The sequence below is a fragment of the Anser cygnoides genome, unplaced genomic scaffold (genome assembly GCF_040182565.1).
Source record: "Anser cygnoides isolate HZ-2024a breed goose unplaced genomic scaffold, Taihu_goose_T2T_genome scaffold_45_1, whole genome shotgun sequence".
Classification (NCBI taxonomy): domain Eukaryota; kingdom Metazoa; phylum Chordata; class Aves; order Anseriformes; family Anatidae; genus Anser; species Anser cygnoides.
In genome coordinates this window covers 802,855-827,559 of record NW_027103069.1, presented here as the reverse complement: position 1 = coordinate 827,559, position 24,705 = coordinate 802,855, and the positions used below count along the sequence as shown (strand labels likewise).

At 46.6% G+C, this 24,705-nt stretch overlaps 2 protein-coding genes across 6 annotated transcripts in view; one reads left to right on the top strand and one right to left on the bottom strand.

Moving 5' to 3' along the window:
- Positions 1–8,354, bottom strand: part of LOC136789446 (uncharacterized) — an 80,437-nt gene extending 72,083 nt beyond the window's left edge. The window contains exons 1-2 of one of the 2 annotated variants that reach the window (XR_010828187.1): positions 7,912–8,354; positions 1,993–4,206 (exon numbers count right to left, since the gene is read on the bottom strand). Coding sequence is in view for 1 of the 2 variants with exons in the window: in XM_066989513.1 (XP_066845614.1) it covers positions 6,775–7,752 (978 nt within the window). In the remaining variant the exon portion in view is untranslated. Of the gene's footprint in view, positions 1–1,992 lie in introns of both variants that reach the window. The other variant, XM_066989513.1, reaches the window with a different exon arrangement.
- The window catches only part of LOC136789445 (uncharacterized), a 145,715-nt gene that overhangs the window by 15,893 nt on the left and 105,117 nt on the right, over positions 1–24,705 (top strand). Inside the window, exon 2 of one of the 4 annotated variants that reach the window (XR_010828186.1) lies at positions 24,488–24,648. The exons of the other annotated variants lie outside the window; for them this stretch is intronic. The gene's annotated coding sequence lies outside the window, so the exon portion shown is untranslated. The remainder of the gene's footprint in view (positions 1–24,487; positions 24,649–24,705) is intronic. 4 annotated transcript variants of the gene reach the window in all.

The following is a 24,705-nucleotide window of genomic DNA, read 5'->3' as shown; positions in this document are numbered from 1 at the left end:
TGATTAGGGTCTCAGTGAGGGGGTCGGTCAGGGGAATGCAATCGTTGAAAGTTCCCTGAGCGGTCCCATTGGCAATCTGAGCTCACACATGAACTCAGGTTGTTTTAAGAGTTAGCTGCTTTTCTGTTTCCACGACAACTCTCTCGGACCCATCACGGTCCCTCTGCCCCAGAGGGCTCACACCCGCGATTTAGAGATCTCAGCCTCGGGTTGAGGCGGAACTATTAACATTCCTACATCCTCTTTCCCTGCTCATTCAACTTCAAACAGCTCTGTTAAATACTACATGCCACACAACCTTTAACACCTTCAACAACCCTTTTAACACTTCCTTTATCTTTCTCCAGCCCGTACTTTTCTAATGCCAACACCAAAGGCTCAGTCAGGGGCCAACTTAATTCCAAACCTTTTCCCTCCAAGATGCTGAAACAACATATCAGTATACAACATTTCATCCTATTTTCCTTCTCTCCTCAAAAACATTAATTGCAAGACACTGTTATAGTCGATTGATCCATAAAGTGGCCATTTAGTTTATATAGTGGCCACCACTGATTGCAATACTTAGTGAAAGTCCTCTTGCTTTCTGTGCCCCCATTTCTAACAATATCCTTCCAATGTGCCAATATGCACCCAAGGAGGCTTTTTTTTTTTTTTTTTTAGGACGTCTTTGTTTTGGATTTTACCCATTTCCTCGATTTCCCATTCCCTTTTATTTATTTATATTAGTTACTGTCCCTTGTTTCAATTTCCACGCAAACCTTTTTATTGAAGGTTTTTACTATCTTTTCCTAATCTTCTTCCCAAATGTCCCAGTTCTCTGGGATTAAACTCTTCTTTCCACATACAAACTTCAGTATTTCAGATTATTGATGAGCCCCGTTCCAATCATAAATCCACAGGACTTCGGAAAAACACCTGAAGCACTCAGCCTTCTGTCTTCTAGACAAACAATACCACCTTTTTCACAAAATTTACATTTCAACAAGACCGAATTTCAAGCCGAATGCTAATTTTTCTCATGCACTTTGTTAGTAAGCCTACACAAAACAAGGAATCACTCCTGTGTATCCGTCAAGATGGGGGTTTAAAAAGGTATTGAGGCCTAAATAAATTCGCTCTCCCCCTTCTTACCAAATTCCCAGGGCTCAGGCCCGAACCACCGAAGAAGTGACTCTCCGTTCTAACATTTTGATAATCAGTCAGCCCCTCTCCCCCGATACTTGGGAAACTGACCGAACACCACCGCGAATATACCCAAACTTCTAAACTGTTACTTAGATAATGCTCCCACCTTCCTCCTTGACACAGTCAAAACATTTAAGAACAAAACAGGATTACAAGATGCACCACCGGGGGTGGATTGTTAGGATATAGAGGTGGTAGGTTATCCAATGACTCCCATTCATCATCTTTTTCTTTTTCCTTTTTTTTTATTTTTTATTTTTTTGTTCTCTTCTTCTTCAAACTTCTCGTCTGCTTTTAGTGTAAATATTGAGGCTGGAAAAGGACGTGAGATCCTGATCCATAATCCTGCATAATCACTTTCCTCCTGGCTAAAAGGTTCCTTTGAATTAACATGTATATTTAAGGCCTGGCAAACCCAGTCTTCAAAGGATCCGAAAACGGGCCAAAAGACATGTGGTCTTAAAGGCTCCTTCGGCCATTCTGTCATACAATACTGAACCATTTTTAATTTACTTTTTTCCTTTTCTGGGGCCCCTATCGTTCCAATTTCTAATCATTATCCCTAATGGACTTTCTGGTGGTATGTCTGGTAATTTGCTCCCTTTTCTCTGGTCCCGGGTCTTCAATTTTGTCTGACCCATCTAGGAATTTTACTGTGGCAATTCCTACAGCCCTTGGTTGCCTTAGTGAGAGTGTCTTGCAGGGGGTTTAGGACCTATCACCCACCCACCAATCCTATAGGAATCGCTTCGGTCCTTCACCGGCCAAGTCCCTCGCGGGAGATTGGAACCGCGGTTAGAAGACCTCCACAATCGCTTCGGAACTACGTTCCGTCTCAGTCACACTCTCACACACACAGGCAACCGAATCCCACCCAACCGAACGGTATACTCCATCGTCTTCGTTTGGATCTTCGCGTGCAGAACTACGGGCAAAATATAGTGCTGCAGCCGGCAAAGGGAGCTCATAAAAAAATCTAAATCTTTGCTTGCCCTTATTCAGGTTCGAGATGGCATTAGCCCCGACCTGACTCGAACAGGAGCCACCAAATGGTGGGGGCGCCCCTCCTAGATCAAGTCAGAATTCAGGAACCAAGACCATCCCGGACGAGCCCCCAATTGTTATAAATGACTGAGTCCCAAATAGGATTACAATCAAAGTTTACAATTTATTAAACGAATAGAGGCAAGCAAACAGCGCTGGGTGTGCCAGGAGTCTCTGCTTCACCAGGACGCACCCCTGTTACGTAGGGCGGTTGGTTTTTATGCTCCTAGGCTAATACATATTCATTACTACTTCTAGAAGAGGCAGGGTTATTATAATTGGTTTCCCGAATCCGAAGTCCTCCCAGGTGCGCCTGCTTATCAGTCTCTGTTACTTTCCCCGGGGGCCGCTTGGACAGGGAGGCTCATATTCTTCCTCCTTATCTAGTGGTCTCTTGGCCGGCTGTCAGAAGTTACTGCACGTCCGTGCAAAGTCAGCAGTTTTTCTCTGAAGAAATCCCTTTGTTCTCTTCTCGCCTAAACCCAGGCCTCAATGTTAACCCTTCAAACCCCTTAGTGGCACGAATTGCTGGACCATTCCTTACACCACCATGGAGCCCCCACCTGCCTGATACCCGACCTGGACCTGAGGCTCCCGCTACATGCCAGCTAGTCCAACTTAAAGCTTGCTTGTGAATACAAATGCACACCCCACGCACACCGGGGTTTAGGAAACAGAATCATTAAGGTTGGAAAAGACCTCCATCTGGTCCAACCGTCCCCCTACTACCAATGTCACCCACTAAACCATGTCCCTAAGGACCATGTCCAACCTTTCCCTAAACACCCCCAGGGATGGATGACTCCGCCACCTCCCTGGGCAAACAGTTCCAATGCTGGAGACCTGAACAGCCACATTTTTGGGCAGGCAGTCGGTCTGGGTTGCCACATTATTTTTGGCAAGAGTTTTCTGTCTGGTGGAGACCATGGCTGAACTTGTTGTCTGGGAGGCAGCCAATAGGTGAGCTGGTCTCTTGAGTGGGGAGGGATACTCTGCCCTCCCTGCACGATCTGCAGTGCAAACTGCCATGCCATGCCCTGTTTGCCCCCTCTGTTTGTCGAACTCCTGCTCACTCATGCTCCCTAGGGGCTGTCTTTGTACAACAGAGGAGGGGCACTCCTGGCTCTGCCCAAGCCTCGTCGGCTGCCCTCGAGAGGGCTGCCGGGTCCTGGCGGCTCCCTCAGCTTCCTCGATCGGCCTCGATGTAGGGAACTGAAGGGATGCAAGACACGGACTCCTGATGGCTCTTGAACAGGAGACCTTTATTGCCATTTTTCACCACTACATATACTTTCCCCGTAGCCCCACGTGCTGTCCACGCGCCTGAATCTGTCATACAATTGGTTAGAGACCCTCAGACACGCGCCTCGAGCCAGCCAGCAATTGGCCACTGCCCAAAGCTCATCTTTAACACTGTAGCCAATTTACTTTATCTCGACCTTGCTCAAGTTTTTGGTTCTACCGCTGTTTTCCTCATTATCTCTAACTCAGGGATGTGTGAAACAGCACAAAGCTCCCTGCGAATTCCTTTCCCACAATTCCCCCTTTTTTATTTTCAATCAATCAACCAAACGCTTTCTATAGATTTTTCTATCAATCACCGCAGACACTGCAATAAGCAAGATACAATAAGCAACAGGGTGAAAATCACAAGCAGAATTACGATTGTAAAGTAGCGTGCCTACTAGAATCTACATCAGTCAACAAGCCACTAAGCGCTAGGGATGTTGCTTCGCAGTGATGCTGCTTCTCACTCACACAGCACAATCACACGATCATGCAAAGAGGCCTCTTGCACTTCTCATTCATACCACAAGAAAATATCACTTAAAATAATTTGTCTGCGGCTTCAGGAGGTCCTTGTCTACTCCCGCGGTGAGCGGCTGAGAGTGGAGACTCCTCCGAGGAAAATGCTCGGGGTGCACCTAGGGGCGTCCGTTCCACAGTCGATCCCACAGCCGAGCAGAGCAGCTCCTGGCACAAGGAAGGATGCTATTATAGTTTTGTATAATTACAGCAAAGAGATGCATTGCGATAAGGAGCAAGTGTGGCGTTGACCATTCGTTTCACGATTTGTTTTTTTGCCTGAGCAATTAAACCTTACACATGCTGTTGCTGTTTCACATCCCAGGATATCTAATTCCTCTGGCTCTAGGGGCGCTTGCGGCAAGTAGACAGTCCAGTCTTTGTTATCTGCCGGGTTCCCCACCAGACATGTTGTGAATGGGTCGTTAGCACTAGCCCGGGACAGGCACACCGCTTCTTATCCTGTCATGTTGGCGAGGGTGACCCAGATGTTGCGGCGTGGTTGGATGGAGACCCAGGAAGTGAGCCTGGACATGGCGACTAGTTTCACCCACCGCAACTGTCGCCCAAATAGCATGAGAGAAAGTATCTACAGATAAGTGAACATATTTCAAGCGACCAAATTCTGGAATATGCATTACGTCGGTCCGCCATAACTGTAAGGACCGTAGACCTCTATGGTTTACCATTAAAGACGGGGTCGAAACATGTTGTTGACAGTCAGGACATATTTGGACAATCAATTTGGCGTCAATGATCGATATAGCGAATTGTTTCGCCGAGACTTTGGCGGATTGATGGAAAAAGGCATGGGATAACCGAGCTTGCTCCAGCACCTTAGGCACCGGGGCAGTCAGGGTCATATTAGTTAGCTGGTCAGCGTGTGTGTTACCCTCTGCAAAAATACCAGGTAACATGGTGTGGCTCTGCATGTGAATAATACAATACAGGTGCACTCGCTGCTCTACCAAAAATAACAGCTCTTTAAATTTTAGAAACAAGTTTTCCTTTGGGATGTCTCAAATGTGCCCTCTCAATGCGCTGAGCAACACCTACAGCATATTGCGAGTCCGATACAGTATTCAAAGGTACTGTTTTTTTAATTTTTTCCTTTTTTTCTCTTTTTTTTCCTTTTTTTTTTCCTCTTTTTTTTTTTTTTTTTTGTTTTCTGGCTGCAATGTCCTCGATAACTGCACTGATTCGTCGCAAATCATGCAGTAATCTCCATTTCCCGCTCTTCTTCTTGATAACAAACACTGATGAATTCCATGAGCTGTTTGTCGGAACAATATGTCCTTGTTGGAGTTGTTCTTGAACCAACTCCTGCAGACTACTGCTCGGAAAAGAATCAATTGAGCAATTCTAGTTCCCTTTTGTATTGACAATGGTGGAGATGGTGTCCAAGCCATAGCTTGGATTTGTCCATTGTAGTCAGCATCAATTACCCCCCGGCAAAACAAACAATCCGGTCAGAGTTGCACTTGATCGTCCTAGCAGCAATACACTACAGTCATTCCCAATTGGTCCTTTGATGTTCAATGGAATTTTATGAACGTGAGTACCGCACAAGGTGGCGTCTATTACTGTGGAGGTATCCACTCCGGCACTCCCTCTGGTTCTTGCTGAGAGGGTGTCCACCGTGGTAACCGTGGCAGCGGGGCTGCAGCGCGGAACCCTGCTCCACCGTGGTACTCCATGGGCTGCAGGGGGACAGCCTGCTTCACCGTGGTCCTCACCACAGGCCGCAGGGGACTTCTGCTCCGGTGCCTGGAGCACCTCTCCCCCTCCTCCTTCACTGACCTTGGCGCCTGCAAGGCTGTTTCTCACTCCTCTCACTCTCCCAGCTGCTGTGTATCGCATTTTTTTCCCCCCCTTTCTTAAATATGCTCTCACAGAGGCTCAAACAACATCGTTTATTGGCTCGGCTCTGGTCAGCACCAGGGCCCTTACCTAACATGGGGCAGCTGCTAGATTCTTTTCACAGAAGCCACCCCTATGGCCCCCTGCTACCAATACCTTGCCACGTAAACCCACTACATTCCAATATACTCTTAATTTACAATTATCACGATCTTCACAAACTTCACTTAATCAAAAAAAAAAAAAAGAATTCCCCACACCAAAATAAACATAACATCATCACGACACCGACGAGGTGGACAATTTACACACACACCACCCCTTGTCCCTTCACCACACTAATATGAAACATATTCCTCACAATTGCTGCTTTCTTAAATTCTTCACAACTATTACATTCATAAAAAAAAAATCCAGTCCATGTTTTGCCCGTTACTTCTCTCGACTATCATCCTTATCTCAAATTCCTTGAGCCCCATGTTGGGCGAATAAAAAACCATAAGAAGTTATCACGGATTTGGGGTAGGAGGTTTAAAGAAACCAATCTTCCAGCAGTATCGGACAATAAATGGCACAGAAACTCTAGTAATGCTGATTCGTACTGGAGCAAACAATTTGTGAATAGCATATGCCAACAGAAATGTGCCTGTACCAGCAGCCCTTTTAGACTGCAGCGATGATTCACTGAAACCAAGTTTGAAGAGAACTGCAGTCATATCCACACCACTTGACACAGCCAGGTAGAAGATTCCTAGAGATACTAATGAAATTCCAACATGGAATGAAACTCCTACAGCACCATATTCTTTGAAAACTTTTTTCAGCTGCTGGGATTTATTGAGTTTGTGTTCACTGCTGAGATCTGTGGCTGCCTTTTCAGGGGATCCACCCCCATCCTTGGCCGAGCTGCCGGCGGCGGCCCGCAGCGCCAGCAGAGGGGCCGGCGGGCTGAGGGGGGGGGCCCGGCCCGGGGGGGGTGGGCAGCAGCGGCGGCGGTCGGCGGCGAGCGGGGAGGCGGCGGCGGCGCTTGCGGCCGTGCCGGCTGTCGCGGAGCGGGGGCGGTGCGCGGCTCTGCCCGGCCTCGCAGGACGGACAGAGCGGGGGCCCGCGGGGCCACGGGCCCGGGCGCAGCGGCAGGCGGAACATGGCAGCGCCCGGTGTGCGCGGGCGGGCGCTCAAACCGGAGAAACGCAGCAGCCGGCGGCGGGGCGGGCGGGCGGCTGCCCGAAGCTGACAGCGGGGCAGGCGGCGGCGCTGGCGGCAATCGTACGGCACCAACAATTGACCAGTCATAACATTTTCTAACAGTGACTGAATAAATGGTGCGTGTAATCCATATGTAGTCACAGTCTTTCTTAATTCTTTAATTAGGTCACAGTGGAAGGCATTATATTCATTTGGACCGTTGGGTCGCACCTGCACCGGGAAAGCCATTCCTACCGGGTCCCCGTCCTTTAGCGCTTCCCGGCGCACCAGCTCCCATTGTTCCCGCGGGTCGAAAGCTCGGGCCCGCAGGGAAGCATTATCGGGGGCAGGCAAGGCGAGAGCCGAGGGGGTCAGCGGGGAGGGGCTCTGCGGCGGCGGTCCGCGGCCCTCTTCCTTGTCATCCCCCAGGTCTATCAAATTGCACTGCTCTGGTGACCTTGCAGGCTCTGATCTCAGTTCGGCTGCTGTTATTGCCTGGGCAGCAACGTTCTGTACTTCCTTTTCTGCCTGCCACGATCTTAAAGTCTCAGTCACCAGCCGCCACGTAGTCATCACCTCAGCAGCATTAGTATCCCCACTGGACGCTGCTTCCCATATTTTTTCCCCCACTTGGTCCCAAGTTTTTACATCAAATACTGTGGAAGCCATTGAGGGGAGCCCTTGTTTTCGCAAAAATTTCAATAATAGCTTTATCTTAAACGGAATATTTTTTACTCCCCTGTCTATTAGGAGTTGCGTTAGCAGTTTCACTATAGCCTCTTCCTCTGCCGAAAGGCTAGCTCCCACGATTAATGCCCAGCCGCTCACCTGTCCTTCAGGTGATGTCCCGGGGTTGAAGCTGCAGTCCAGCTGCGAGCTTGACTCGTTCGGCTGGGTTCCCTTCGGACACTCGTGCAGCGCTGCTCCTCCCCTATCACGTCGGGGTCACCATTTGAAGGGATGCAAGACACGGACTCCTGATGGCTCTTGAACGGGAGACCTTTATTGTCATTTTTCACCACTACATATACTTTCCCCGTAGCCCCACGTGCTGTCCACGCGCCTGAATCTGTCATACAATTGGTTAGAGACCCTCAGACACGCGCCTCGAGCCAGCCAGCAATTGGCCACTGCCCAAAGCTCATCTTTAACACTGTAGCCAATTTACTTTATCTCGCCCTTGCTCAAGTTTTTGGTTCTACCGCTGTTTTCCTCATTATCTCTAACTCAGGGACGTGTGAAACAGCACAAAGCTACCTGCGAATTCCTTTCCCACAGGGAACCCCCTGTGATCCCCTGCTCCACTGCAGAACGTGTTTGCCCCAGAGCCAATTGCCTTGGCTTGGCCCCTGCCAGCATCCATCACCAGGCACATGGGCTGTGACCTGCGGCCTTTCTCTAGCCACCAGTGCGGAGCCCTGTACTCGCCTCACTCATGCCAGTCCCCTCCAGGTAGTAGCTGGTTTGTGAACACGCTGTGCTCCTGCCCCAGTGGCTGGGAGTAGAAGACCCCCACATGCTCCAGTAGCTGGCACACAGTTCACTTATGCCAGTCCCACAGTAGCTGGCACACAGTTCGCTTATGCCAGTCCCACAGTAGCTGGCACTCTGGGCACAAAGTCTGTAGGACCCTTTCAGATCCAGAGCTATGGCCCCTGCAACTACTGATGCTAGGACCCTCACTCGCTCCATTAGCTGGCACCACAAGCCAGGGGTGCCCGCTCCCTCACCCTGACTCCAGTATCTGGCACCAATCTTCACTCACACACAAACAGGTCTCACTAGTAGCTGGCACTTAGTCCTTGCAGCACACATGCACACAGGAGAGAGAGTGTGAGTATGCAGAGAGCTAGTTAAGAAAAGATTTAATGAGGAAATATAAGAAGATAGGACAGACTGCAGTGATAAGGTGCAGAGCTCAGCCAGAGAAGCATACTGACCAGCCCTGTTTTACACGTGACCGGCCCTTTTATACCCCTTACTACCTATCCCCTCTTTGTTCCTCTTGCTCCCCCTTCCCCCTGCACAACCCCCATGGATTTGCAGAGCTCTGCAGTTTCCTGCACCCTCCCAGTCTGGGGTCCCCCCCTGGTTCACAGTCTTATCAACTTCAAAGTCCAGATTGATCTTCCTGGAAGTGGTGCCTGTAGTTTGATAGCTCATCAACTAGTGTGACTGAGAGGTTTGTTTCTCGTCATTGTCTCTATTTTTGCTTTGTCAGGTCTGTATCTCAGCATTTTGCTTATTGTTCCCCCTTCTTTACTTCTTATCATTCCGATCCAGAAATCCTCACTGAGACAACCTTGCCTGAATCAACATTTCCATATTCCATCACCTTCCTTATCAATTAGTAGAACTGACTAGACTTGGTTTCCATCACTTCTTCCCTTTCTTATTATCCCTTTGTTGCGCTGGAAAAGGTCCTTGACCAGATACCCTTAAAGGAGCAGAAACTCTCCTTCTACATACCCTTGCACATTGCACTGTTGAAAAGTAACAATACATCATATGTGAAACAGTGTGGTGGTTTCCCCTTGAAAATGTTTCTTTGGAGAGCAGCGTTATAGTTCATTGGTTTGTCATAGCAGTCTCCTCCCTGTAGATAGTTTGCACATTGCAGAAGATAATTTATCAAGCCTTCTCTTTTAGATTGTAGCCCAATATTGCTAGTAAATATAACTAGTAAAAATAATATAAGACTACAGCAGGGCTAGTGAGTGCTTGCTTGCTAGCTTGCATAACTTGACATTTGGAAGTATTTACGTCACAGAATGATCTATAGAAGTGCAATTCTGAATAAAAATCATAGAATCAGAATCATAGAACGGTTTGGGTTTGAAGGGACCTTAAAAATCATCTAGTTCCAACCCCCCTGCCATGGACAGGGACAACTTCCACTAAATAAGGTTGCTTAAAGCCCCATCCAACCTGGCCTTCAACGCTTCCAGGGATGGGGCACCCAGAACTTCTCTGGGCAACCTGTTCCACTGCCTCACCACTCTCATAGTAAAGAATTTCTTCCTAATGTCTAGGCTAAATCTACTCTCTTTCAGTTTAAAGCCATTACTCCTCGCCCTATCACTGCACTCCCTGACAGAGTCCCTCTCCAGCTTTCCTGTAGGCCCCCTTTAAGTACTTGTGGTGGTTTTACCTTGCTGGGCTGCTGAACCCCAGCACGACCACTCTCTCACTTCCCCTCAGAAGAAGAAGAAGGGGAGAAGAAAGAATGCTGGAAAGAAAAAAAAAGGCTCACGGGTTGAGATAAGGATAATTTAATTAAAGGGAAAAGGAAGAGGGAAAAAAAAAAGCAAAGGCTGCGCAGAAGCACAGAGAAAGAGAAAAAAAATAAATTGCTACTTCCCATTAACGAGGGATGTTCGTCCACAACCCGGGAAGCAGGGCCTCAATACATGTAGCGGTTGTTTGGGAGGACAGAGGTCTTCATAATGAGAGCCCCTTTCCCCTTTCCCACCTTTTATTGCTGACTGTGACATCACATGGTATGGAAAATCCCATATGTCAATGACCCTTTCCCTAGAGAGGGATCCCAGCCCCTTGGCTTCCTTGCCTCTTAGTTCCTGGCTACCGGCCCCAGTGTCCCAGAATCGAAGCAGCCAGGTGAGAATGTGCTCACTTGGGTGACGACTGAAATCCCTTTGTATATCTCGCAACTCACTCAGGGATGGGGATCGGGTGGTTTCTGACTCATTTATGATTTCCGTCTCTTCTTCCTCCTGTTTTTGTGATGGCTCTGCTTTAGAGCTCCCTGCCCCTTCCACTTCTCCCTCCTGGGACTTCTCAGGAGGAGCTTCTTCCCTTACTAAATGAGCTGACTTCTGCTTCCATTGTTTTGTTTTGACTATGAGGGTGACTGATACCACTGATGGTTGGTCCTCTGGGTTAGCCACAGTGTGTGTTATCTGATCATCAGATTCAGAGACCTCTTCCTCCCCTTGAGGGTGCTGAGTAGTGTTAACTACCATTTGATAGGCACAGGCCAGGCCCCAGCACAGTGCAGCAAGCTGGAGTTCTCTGGCACTGCCAGGGTCAGGGCATACATCTTTCAAACATTCTATCGTTTTTTTAGGATTTGGCATTTGTTCAGAGGTGAAGTGCAAAACCATTGGAGGAGACAACCGTGACAGGTACCTGCCCATATCCTCCCATACACCTTGCAACCCACCACCACACAGTCTCAGGGCAGATTCCTGGGTGCTATTCTTAACTAATTGTTTAACCTTAGGAGAAAAGAAAAGAAAAGAAAAGAAAAGAAAAGAAAAGAAAAGAAAAGAAAAGAAAAGAAAAGAAAAGAAAAGAAAAGAAAAGAAAAGAAAAGAAAAGAAAAGAAAAGAAAAGAAAAGAAAAGAAAAGAAAAGAAAAGAAAAGAAAAGGAAAGGAAAGGAAAAGAAAAGAAAAGAAAAGAAAAGAAAAGAGAAGAGAAGAGAAGAGAAGAGAAGAGAAGAGAAGAGAAGAGAAGAGAAGAGAAGAGAAGAGAAGAGAAAAGAAAAGAAAAGAAAAGAAAAGAAAAGAAAAGAAAAGAAAAGAAAAGAAAAGAAAAGAAAAGAAAAGAAAAGAAAAGAAAAGAAAAGAAAAGAAAAGAAAAGAAAAGAAAAGAAAAGAAAAGAAAAGAAAAGAAAATACATTCTGCAGACCTAGCAATAGGAGCATGTTGATTACCCATGGATATTCAAAGTACTCAAAATCTGCTGTAATTAGCCCACAGGAAAAGAAGAAGGAGGTACCATTCCTGATATTGTCCACAAACTGACTTCCAGAGGAGGAAAAGAAGAGAGTGTAGTTTTTAACATTCTCAAAGAGATAGTTTCCAGGGGATAGGAATGATAGCAATGCAGGGCCTGAATACCAGATCAGGCTCAAGGCCTGTGCTTTACAGCACAGTGAACTAAAAAATCCAAACACAGTCTTTAACAAGCTCTCCGACCTGATATACAGCAGAAGGGAGAATGTGGCACGGATCGCATAAAACAGGACCACATAGAAAAATATTAACAGCAAAACAGACGACATGGTGACTAGCAAGCAAGTATGTTAATTGTAAGCATTTTGATCAAATCTACTGTTATCTCAGCCCTTCGAGTCCCACGTTGGGTGCCAAAAAGGACTGTGGTGGTTTTACCTTGCTGGGCTGCTGAACTCCACCACAACCACTCTCTCACTTCCCCTCCTCAGAAGAAGAAGGGGAAAAGAAAGTATGCTGGAAAGAAAAAAAAAGGCTCATGGGCTGAGATAAGGATAATTTAATTAAAAGGAAAAGTAAGAGGGGAGAAAAAAAAAAAAAACCACAAACCAACAAGCAAAGGCCGAGCAGAAGCACAGAGAGAGAAAAAAGAAATTATTCACTACTTCCCATCAACGAGCAGTGTTCGGCCACGTCCCGGGAAGCAAGGCCTAGCAGTTGTTTGGGAGGACAGAGGACTTCATAATGAGAGCCCCCCCCCCCTTCCCCTTTTCCACCATATGAGTGCAATGTCATATGGTATGGAATATCCCTTTGGTCAGTTTAGGTCAGCTGCCCTGGTGATGTCCCCTGCCCACCTCTTGCCCACCCCCAGCCACCTGGTTCTTGGGGGGGGGGGGGAGGTTGAGGGAGCTCCAAACTTCAATGCTGTGTCAGTATTGCTCAGCAATAGACAAAACATTGGTGTGATACCGATGCTGTTCTAGCTACAAGTACAGAGCACAGTGCTATATGGGCCGCTGCAGGAAAAGTTAACTCCATCCCAGCCAGACCCAGTACAGTGCTGGAAGGCAGCTATAAGGTTTCCCCAGAGCCTTCTCTTCTCCAGGCTAAACAACCCCAACTCTCTCAGCTTGTCTTCATAGGAGAAGTGCTCCAGCCCTCTGATCATCTTCATGGCCTGCCCCTGGACTCACTCCAACAGGTCCATGTCTGTCTTATGTTGGGGGCCCCAGAGCTGAATGCAGGACTCCACGTGAGTTCTCACGGGAATGGAGTATCTTTTCATCCACCAGCACTCCCAAGTCCTTCTCCGCAGCTCTGTTCTCTATGCACTTATCACCCAGCCTGTATTCATGTTTGGGATTGCCCCGACCCAGGTGAAGGACCTTGCATTTGGCCTTGTTGAACTTCACAATGTTCACACAGGCCTGTCCAGGTCCCTCTGGATGGCATCCCTTCCTTCCAGCACATCAACTGCACCACTCAGCTTGGTTTCATCCACAAATTTGCTGAGCGTGCAGTCAATCCCACTGTCCGTGTCACCAAGAAAGATGTTAAATAGCACCAGTCCCGATACTGACCCCTGAGGAACACCACTCGTCACTGGTCTCTGCTTGGACATTGAGCCATTGACTGCAACTCTTTGAGTGTGACCATCTAGCCAATTCCTTACCCACCGAGTAGTCCATCCATCAAATCCTTGTCTCTCCAATTTAGAGACAAAGCTGTTGTGTGGGACAGTATCAAATGGTTTGCACAAGTCCAGGTAGATGATGTCAGTTGCTCTTCCCCTATCCACCAATGCTGTAACCCCATCATAGAAGGCCACCAGATTTGTCAGGCATGATCTGCCCTTTTAGCCATGTTGGCTGTCACCAATCACCTCTTTGTTTTCCATGTGCCTTAGCATAGTTTCCAGGAGGATCTGCTCCATGACCTTGCTGTGCCCAGAAGTGAGACTGACTAGCCTACAGTTCCCCAGGTCTTCCTTTTTTCCCTTTTTGAAAATGTTTCCCCTCTTCCAGTCAGTGAGAACTTCACCGGACTGCCATGACTTCTCAAATATGATGGATAGTGGCTTAGCAACTACATCTGCCTAGTCCCTCAGGACCCTCAGATGCATCTCACCAGGTCCCATGGAACTTCAGGTTCCATAGATGGACTTGACCTGATCTTCTCTTACAGTGGTGTTGTGGTTTAACCCAGATGGCAGCTAAGCACCACACAGCTGTTCTCTCACCCTCCCTCCCCCCCCCCCCAACAGTGGGATGGGGGAGAGAATCAGGAAAAAAATTAAAAGCTTGTGGGTTGAGATACAGACAGTTTAATAGGACAGAAAAGAAAGAAAAAAAATAATAATGATAATAGTAATAATAATAATGTGTACAAAACAAGTGAAGCACAATGCAATTGCTCACCACTCGCTGACTGATGACCAGTCCATCCCTGAACAGCAGTCCAGTCCAGAGGCAATCGGCTCCAGGGCAGACACGTTCTGCAGCGGAGCGGGGGATTGCAGTGTGCAAGGGTTTTCCTTCATCGAGGCAACTTGAGGCAGCCAAGGGAGCGGCCAGGAGCCGGCAGCCCTCACAAGGGTGGCTGATGAGGCTTGGGCAGAGCCAGGAGTGGGCCTCTTGTACAAAGGCAGTCCCTAGGGAGCACGAGCAACCAGGAGCGCAGCGACCAGGATACCAGGATGGGCAAACAAGATGTGGCGCGTCAGTCAGGATGTGGCATGGCAATTTGTGCGGCAGCTCACGTGGGAGGGCACAGGGAGTGCCCAGAAGCTTGGCTAGCTCAATTAGGGAGCAATGGTATCCACCCAACAGAAGGCTATGGCCTCTCGGAGCTCAACACCCCCCACAAGTGACGCAGCCTCCCAGACAGAGCTCTGGGGGAAACACACTGCCACCCAAGTGTCAGGCTGCAGAGTGTGCCCTACTCTTACACCAGTTCAGGACAGCAGGAGTGAGCACACCTGTGGGAGGTGCACCCAGGTTGAGGCACTCCTCCACCTAGTGACAGAGCTCTGGGAAGAGGTGACTAGGCTGAGGAGTATCAGGGAGTCTGAGAAGGAGATAAACCACTGGAGTCGCTCCCTACCTTCCCTGAGACAGGCCCAGCAGGCAGAAGGGACACTCAGTAGAGGGGTTTCCCTATCCTCTCTCCACCCAGCTGAAAGCACTGACCTAGGGGATAAGGGGCAGTGGCAACAAGTCCCTGCCCAGCGCGGCAGGCGCGTCCCTTAAGGAATTCCCCACCTTCCCAGGTGCCTGTGCGCAATAGGTATGAAGTTTTGCAGGTTGATCTGAAAAATATTGAGGAGCACGGTACATCTGGCTTGGAGGTGTCACTGAGATCACGTCGACCTGTGCCCTGCATTAAAACAGCTCCCACCAAGAAAAAAAGACAGGTTGTTGTCGTGGGAGACTCCCTTCTGAAGGGAACAGAAGGCCCAATATGCAGACTGGACCCACTTCATAGGGAGGTCTGCTGCCTTCCTGGGGCCTGAGTTAGGGACATGAAGAGAAAGCTTCCTGCCCTAGTTTGACCCTTGGATTATTACCTGTTATTGTTTTTTCAGGTAGGCAGTGTTGAAGCTCCAAGAAGTCTGAGGGCAATCAGAAGAGACTTCAGAGCCTGGTGTCACCAGCAGAACTTTGGGTTTTTGATCATGGGCCATTTTACAAGACACCAGGCCTGCTGGCAACGAATGGGGTTCACTTGTCTCTAAGGGGGGAAAAGATCTTTGCTCAGGATTTATCAGGGCCCATCGATAGGACTTTAAACTAGTTTTGAAGGGGGAAAGGGAAAAAACAACAGCAACAACAACAACAAAAACAGGCTTGACAGAGACAAGCCTGGCAGTGGTATGGCAATGGTTAAGGGACGGTGTGCTCGCAAGGTCCATCGGTCTACCATCCCGATTGAGGTAGGGGATGGAGAACTATGCAGCAGCAAAGGCAGAAGGGACATTGATGGGTCAGAAATCACAAAAGTGCCCGGGAATTGTCATGTAGGAATTAGGGCTTCTCCCCCCAAAAAGGTGACAGGATCGCTGGCCCAGCTGAAGTGCATCTACAGTGCACGCAGTATGAGCAACAAACAGGAGGAGCTGGAAGCCATTGTGCAGCAGGAAAGCTATGACAGTTGCTATCACCGAAATCAGTGGGACGGCTTGCATGACTGGAGCGCTGCAATGGATGGCTACACACTCTTCAGAAGGGATAGGCTAAGAAGGAGAGGTGGTGGGGTAGCCCTATATGTTACCGAGTGTTTGGATTGTCTTGAGATTAATAATAGCGATGACAGGGTTGAGTGTTTATGGGTAGGAATCAGGGGGAAGGACAATGAAGCAGATGTCCTGGTGGGCATCAGTTATAGACCACCTAACCAGGCCAAAGGGGCAGACGAAATATTTTACAAGCAGCTGGGACAAGTCTTGCAATCACTAGCCCTTGTTCTCATGGGGGACTTCAGCTTCCCAGATGTCTGCTGGAAATACAACACAGCGGAGAGGAAACAGTCTAGGAGGTTTCTAGAGTGTGTGGAAGATAACTTCCTGACAGAGCTGGTGAGTGAAGCCGGTGAGCTTCTTCAACTTGGGCGGTGTGGCTTATTAGCTAAGACTGAGGCAAAAAAGTCATTGAGTACCTCAGCCTTCTCCGTATCCAGGGTGACCAGGTCTCCTGTTTCCTTCCAGAGAGGGCCCACTTTTTTCCTAGTCTTCCTTTTATCACCGATGTACCTATAGAAGCTTTTCTTGTTGCCCTTGATGTCCCTGGACAGATTTAATTCAAAAAGGGCTTTAGCTTTCCTAACCTGATCCCTGGCTGCTTGGACAATTTCTATGTATTTCTCCCAGGCTACCTGTTCTTGCTTCCACCCTCTGTAGGCTTCCTTTTTGCGTTTGATTTTGGCCAAGAGCTCCTTGTTCATCCATGCAGGCCTCCTGGGATTTTTGCCTGACTTCCTCTTTGCTGGGATGCATCGCTCCTGAGCTTGGAGGAGGTGATCCTTGAATATTAACCAGCTTTCTTGGGCCCCTCTTCCCTCCTGGACTTTATCCCATGGTATTCTACCAAGCAGATCCCTGAAGAGGGCGAAGTATGCCTTCCTGAGGGTCAGGGTAGTGAGCTTGCTGTGTGCTCTCCTCTTTGCCCTAAAGATCATGGTCACTGCAGCCAAGGCTGCCCTTGAGCTTCACGTTTCCTACCAGCCTTTCCTTCTTGGTGAAAACAAGGTCCAGCATAGCACTTCTCCTCATTGGCTCCTCTATCACTTGGAGAAGGATGTTATCAATGCATTCCAGGAACCTCCTGGATTGCCTGTACCCCGCTGTGTTGTCCCTCCAACAGATTTCAAGGTGGTTCTATTCCCCCCTGAGGACCAAGGTTTGTGGAAATGAACCATCATAACACAACTGCCTTCAAGTAAGCATCAAGAAACTATACCATAATTTGTATACATAAAATTATCATTTTTGCAGCATTGCTACAACTACAATACAGATTTTAAAGTGATAGCTTAGTAATTTAAAGCTGCAATCCTTTTAAACCTGTCATAACTTTAGCTAGATTGACTATTAAAGGTCTTTACCTGCAATAGTCTGCTTAGCACATGGCCGTTGTAAAACGGTGTGTATCAAGCAGCACTACAATGTATGCAATAGGGACTTCATCTTGCAGGATGCTGATAGCTGAGAGTTGTGTAATACTTGCATTTCTTAATAAAGCATGAGCAGAAAGCATCCCTCTGAAGCACTTAGCACCTTTCAAGTTTGATCAGTGTACTTGTGCTTTCTTTCATTTATCCTTCTTGGGAAACTCCCCTTAACCTTGCTACGAGGTTGGAAACAGCAACAAAAATGCACTCTAGCTCTGTTCACTACTATTATGTCACAGCTGTGGGTCCTTGGACTCACCAGTTCAATAAACACCAAAGGAAGCTCACAACTGACTGGAGATTCGTTTCAGACATACTGAGAACTGTGATGTCAAGTCCTAGGTTTTGGTTTATGAAAGCACTGACGCACGTGCTTCATTTTAAACATGTACCTAACACTGCCTTTAGTGCTTTTCTGGATGGAGTAATTGTTGACTAGGTAACTGTGAGAAAAATCTCAAATAGTTTTCTTCAGACAGGATCTTCTGTGAAGCTATTTTATTCGTGATTGCAATGGCGGATGCCCTGTCAATCAGGAGCGCATTTTAGTAAACAAAGCATAACCTTATATTCCCTATTACCTGACACCTGATCACCTCCCCTGTTTCCTCATTCGCTGAGTACTACAGGTTCACAAGCTACTCGACGCTCCTCTATACCATATATGTACAATTTTTCTTTTTTTCCCAACCCTTTAATTTCTCCCTTTTCCTTTTTTTTTCCCCTTTCTTATGTTTTGAGAACCTGTGATCTTTGTTTTACTGTTCCCACAGTGCTCATCCTGTTTTTCTCAAGCTTCCACCTTATTCTGGAACAGTGAGGCCTTCTACTGTCCACTTATCTACTTAGCATTTCTCCTTATTATGACTACACAACTACCTTGGAATACAGAAAAGTAATTCTCTACTGCAAAAACACAACTTAGTTTCTCACAGTAACCACTGATTGTTAATAGAAAAAGAAATGTGTATTTAGAAAAAATGCCTTTGGCCAGGCCCTAACCCGTGTTTTTGATGTGGCTGAACTGAAATCTGAGCTGAAGTTCAAGGTACTCTTGAACCAGGAAGGATGGAAGATGATCAGCCTGCCACAGGTGTTTCACAGGTTTTCTGTCTTCATCGCAGTGCCATGTGGGAAGAGGAGAACCCCTTATTATAACAGCTAATACCTTTTATCAGTGTTTTTGCAAAGGGGCTAAATATTATCTTCACAAAACTCTGAGATATTGGAAGTAACGTGTCTAAGATTATAGAGAAATGATAGAGTTGGGACTTCTCAGTCCCAGCCCAGTACTCTGCCCAGTAAAGTCTGCTTTCAGGAACAGAAATGGCCACAACCCAGCCAAGGCAGTGTTGGATTTTGCAGCTCTTTGGAGAACACCAAACAGCCCTGTGGTTTGTGCTTACCTGTAAATCTAGTTCTGGGTGTCAGTGGTGACAAGTTAATCTTGCTATGATTACAGTAGCAAGTAGATACAACTATATCTGTGACGTTCCAGTTCTGTTCATTGCAACATCCATAATTTGGTGATCATTTATCATCATCTTATCAACATCTTTCTTAGGGGTATTTATTTTACTGTATGAATAGAATAGTACAATTGGAAAAGACCTTAAAAGATCATCTAGTCCAGATGCCTGACCTCTTCAGGGCTAACCCAAAGTTAAAACATATTACCGAAGGCATTATCCAAAAGCCTCTTGAACACTGACAGGCATGGGGCATCAACCACCTCACTAGGAAACCTATGCCAGTGTTTGACCACCCTCATGGTAAAGAAATTTTTCCTGATGTCCAGTCTGAACTTCCCCTGATGCAACTTTGTGCCATTCCCTTGCATTCTATCATTGGCTACCAGGGAGAAGAGACTGGCACCTCCCTCTCTGCTTGCTCTCCTCAGGAAGTTGTAGAGAGCAATGAGGTCACCTCTTAGCCTTCTTTTCTCCAGACTAGACAACCCAAGCGTCCTCAGCCTCTCCTCATAGGACATGCCTTCTAGCCCTTTTACCAGCTTTGTTGCCCTCCTCTGGATGCTTTCAAGTATCTTAACATCCTTTTTATATTGTGGAGCCCAGGAGTGCACACAATATTCAAGGTGAGGCTGCACCAATGCTAAATATAGCAGGAGACTCACCTCTTTTGACTGGCTGGCTATGCTATGCTTAATGCATACCAAAAATGAATGAATGACACAGAAAACACAGCACATTGTGATTCTGTATCAAGGAACCCTTGGAAAAGAAGACCGAGAGAGTGAGGTTTGGGTTTTATTTATTTATTTGTTTGGTTTTATTTTTATTAATCTTTCTTGTGACAAATAAAAAAGAGAGACTTTTTTATATCTTTCCTTAATTTTTAAGGAATGGTTCAAAGAAATTGCTGAAAAAAAACAATTGTGGAGTCTATATGATAAGTCATTTAAAAGAGTCATTTTAATATTTAATGAGACTTCATCACTTAACGTCTTTTAACGGCACTTTCCCTTTGGCTGAGCATATGTGGCTGCATGTTGCAGCCTTTTCCTCTTGGAAAAGAGGGCGGGCTACTCAGGAGGACTATAAGGATGTTGCGAGGCTGTGCAGGGACAAAATTAGAAAGGCCAAAGCTCATCTGGAGCTCAATCTGGCTACTGCCGTTAAAGATAAAAAACGTTTTTACAAATACATCAACACCAAAAGGAGGACTAAGGAGAATCTCCATCCTTTACTGGATGCGGGGGGAAACTTAGTCACAAAAGATGAGGAAAAGGCTGAGGTGCTCAATGCTTTCTTTGCCTCAGTCTTTAGCGGCAAGACCGGTTGTTCTCTGGATAATTGGTACCCTGAGCTGGTGGAAGGGGATGGGGAGCAGGATGTGGCCCTCGCTATCCATGAGGAAATGGTTGGCGACCTGCTACGGAGCTTGGATGTACGCAAGTCGATGGGGCCGGATGGGATCCACCCGAGGGTACTGAGCGAACTGGCGGAGGAGCTGGCCAAGCCGCTTTCCATCATTTATCGGCAGTCCTGGCTATCAGGGGAGGTTCCAGTCGACTGGCGGCTAGCAAACGTGACGCCCATCTACAAGAAGGGCCGGAGGGTAGACCCGGGGAACTATAGGCCTGTTAGTTTGACGTCAGTGCCAGGGAAGCTCATGGAGCAGATTATCTTGAGTGTCATCACGCGGCACTTGCAGGGCAACCAGGCGATCAGGCCCAGTCAGCATGGGTTTATGAAAGGTAGGTCCTGCTCTCCTGATCTCCTTCTATGACCAAGTGACGCGCTTGGTGGATGAGGGGAAGGCTGTGGATGTGGTCTACCTTGACTTCAGTAAGGCTTCTGACACCGTTTCCCACAACATTCTCCTCGAGAAACTGGCTGCTCGTGGCTTGGACTGGCGTACACTTTGTTGGGTTAGAAACTGGCTGGATGGCCGGGCCCAAAGAGTTGTGGTGAATGGAGCCAAATGCAGCTGGAGGCCGGTCACTAGTGGAGTCCCCCAGGGCTCAGTGCTGGGGCCGGTCCTCTTTAACATCTTTATCGATGATCTGGATGAGGGGATCGAGTGCACCCTCAGTAAGTTTGCAGATGACACCAAGTTAGGTGCGTGTGTCGATCTGCTCGAGGGAAGGAAGGCTCTGCAGGAGGATCTGGATAGGCTGGACCGATGGGCTGAGGTCAACTGCATGAAGTTCAACAAGGCCAAGTGCCGGGTCCTGCACCTGGGGCGTAACAACCCCAAGCAGCGCTACGGGCTGGGAGATGAGTGGCTGGAAAGCTGCCTGGCAGAGAAGGACCTGGGAGTACTGGTTGATAGTCGGCTGAATATGAGCCAGCAGTGTGCTCAGGTGGCCAAGAAGGCCAACAGCATCCTGGCTTGCATAAGAAGCAGTGTGGCCAGCAGGTCTAGGGAGGTGATTGTCCCTTTGTACTCAGCTCTGGTGAGGCCGCACCTCGAGTACTGTGTTCAGTTTTGGGCCCCTCGCTACAGGAAGGACATGGAGGTGCTCGAGAGAGTCCAGAGAAGGGCGACGAAGCTGGTGAGGGGTCTGGAGAACAAGTCTTCTGAGGAGCGGCTGAGGGAGCTGGGGTTGTTCAGCCTGGAGAAGAGGAGGCTCAGGGGCAACCTCATCGCTCTCTATAGGTACCTTAAAGGAGGCTGTAGAGAGGTGGGGGTTGGTCTATTCTCCCACGTGCCTGGTGACAGGACGAGGGGGAATGGGCTAAAGTTGCGCCAGGGGAGGTTTAGGTTGAATGTTAGGAAGAACTTCTTTACTGAAAGGGTTGTTAGGCATTGGAATGGGCTGCCCAGGGAGGTGGTTGAGTCGCCATCCCTGGAGGTCTTTAAAAGACGTTTAGATGTAGCCCTTAGTGATATGGTTTAGTGGAGGACTTGTTAGTGTTAGGGCAGAGGTTGGACTAGATGATCTTGGAGGTCTCTTCCAACCTAGACGATTCTGTGATTCTGTGATATGTTGCTGCATGTTTTTAAGGGAATATCTTTTCTTACTTTCTAATGAAATTATACTTGAGACAGGAATAAAAGTGTATGGTGCTATGTTTTGGATTTAGGATGAGAATAATGTCGATACCACGCTGATGCTTTAGTTGTTGCTGAGCAGTGCTTACACTAAGTCAAGGACTTTTCTGCTTCTCATACTGCCCTGCCCAACAAGGAGGCTGGGGGGTGCAGAAGAAGATGGGAGGGGACACAACCAGGGCAGCTGACCCAAACTGACCAAAGGGATGTTTCTTCTATAAGATGTCATGTTCAACAATAAAATGGGAGAGTTGGCCAGGGGGTTGTTGCCGTTGCTCAGGGACTGGCTGGGCACCAATCAGCTGGTGGTGAGCAATTGCATTGTGCATCACTTTTTTTTTTTTTAATTCTTTTATTTTCTTTGGTTTGTTTGCTTGTTTGTTTTTTCTTATTAAACTGTCCTTATTCCAACCCGTGAGTTCTTACTCTTTTACTTTTCTCATTTCTCTGTCTTGCTTTCCTGGAAGTGGCCTGTCGATGGGAAGCAGTGAATGAATTCCTTGTTTTGCTTTGCTTGTGCATGCGGCTTTTGCTTTACCTAGCAAACTGCCTTTATCTCAACCCATGAGTTTTCTCACTTTTACCTTTCCAGTTCTCTCCTCTGTCTCACTTGGGCAGTGTGAGCGAAGGGCTGTGTGGTGATTAGCTGCCTGCCAGGTTAAACCACAACAGGTTGCCGTGTCAGTTTAGTTTATGATAAGGTGGGAAACTGAAGCTTTCTTTGCATCTCAACATATTCATATGTTACTTCAAACTCTTCATATCACTGAGTGACTTCTCAGTCAAAGATCATTTAAAAAAATGATGTGCAGAGCCTTACAGCAATTCTTCTTGCTAGAGAGGTAAATTAACACAAATGGATGGTCTAATTGAGCAAAGCACTTAAAAACATGCATCCATCCTTCATCAGCAGTGTGTTTATGTGAATATTTTTAAGTTAGGCTGAAAGCTGCAGGGATTGAATCCTCTTTTGAATGGCAAAGCAACCTTTGCACAGTAACCTATATTAAGTCAGAAGCAAATCCACAAGGTAGCCAGGAATTGAACTGAGTCATGCCTTTCAGTCAATGTCTCTGACAAAAGCACTCCTTGTTCGTTAACACAACATCTCAGGTAGGGAGAGGAGAAGAAATGGCTAGTAATAGACGACATCTATGAGCATCTTAGCATCACTTTCTATTTTTATGCAATTGGTAACAAGAGTTGACTTTTGGCAATGTACAGAACAAGACTGAGCTCTAACAGCAGTAGCTGCATTTTTGGTATGCTGTGCTAACACTGAATTACTGACAGATAGTTGGAAATGGATGTGTTGAGTGATTTAGAAATAATGTGAACGCTGACTGAACCTCTATTGGGTTTTCCTTCCATTTCCTATTTCAACATTAGAACAAGGAGGGTATTATTTATAACAAGATATGTAAAGTCCCACAAAGAAAAATGATATTTTGAATTGACAGAATCTTGAAAGTACAAGCGTGGTTTCATAACTAAATATAATTTTAGACAGGAAAATGGGAATTAACCAAAATTTATATGTCCTTGAAGAAGTTTACTTTTTTTTTTCCCCCTTCCTTGGGAAATATTTACAGCTGCCTCAATGCAAAAGTAATTCAGAATATTTATATATCTATATCGCAGTAGCTCAGCTGGTTAGACTATTTTAAAAGCACTTGAGTGGATTTATTCATTGATGTGATCCAGTCAGAATGTGATGTATTAGGAACAGTAAGTTGTTTAGAAACTAGAAAGAAAAGCAAGGGTTTATTTATTTATTTATTTACATTCAGGTTAAGTAACCCAATTTTAAGAAAGTATAACATTTTGGGGAAAACAAAAAACGTGTTAGAGACCTTCAGAAAGGCGTTCGTTCAGGAAAAGGTTCCCAGGGAATTCAACATGTGATGACTGGAGACAGGAGTCCACGTATTGCAAGTTATTTATTATCACGTATATATTCAAAGGACTGAAAATTTGGAAAGCTGCATTCAAAATTAAGAGTTTAAACCATATAGATACTGATCCAACTGTGTCCTGCAGTTGCTGTGTCTTCATGGATCTCAGCTGATATCACTGTTTAGGAGAAACATCACTGTGATTTTCATTGCATGAATCTTTTACAGGTTCCTCAGTTTTAAAATGAAAAGTAAAACTGGTCTAATTTAAAATGGGTTGATAGGTTTAGTTAATTATTAATTTTATAGAGCATTCAGTTACTTGGGTAGGGGATGCCAAATAAATGTCAAAGATGAGCTTATACCTCAGAAACAATTTCTTTGGAGATTCTATTGAGAAATATATCATGGTAGTGATTGTCATTTGGGAGAGAGGAGTTTGGATCATGGCTCCCTAGTTCTTATGAGCTCTTTTAAGTGAATGGCAGCAGATGGGGGCAAAAAGAAATTGTGGATTCACCTGGTTTAGCATCTGAGTACTGTTCCTGGAGCTCTGGAGGAATTTTTTCTGACTCTCTCTCTTTTTTTTTTTTTTTTTTTTTTTTTTTTTTTTTTTTTTCTTCAGGTTGGGGGGGTCACACAATGCTGCCCATTCGTTGGATGCCTCCAGAGAGTATCATGTACAGGAAGTTCACCACAGAAAGCGATGCGTGGAGCCTAGGGGTCGTATTATAGGAAATCTTTACCTATGGCAAACAGCCGTGGTATCAGCTCTCAAACAATGAGGTGTGTGTAATATTTTTTCAAATTGCATAAGGGAGGGGGGCATTTCAACTGATGGCA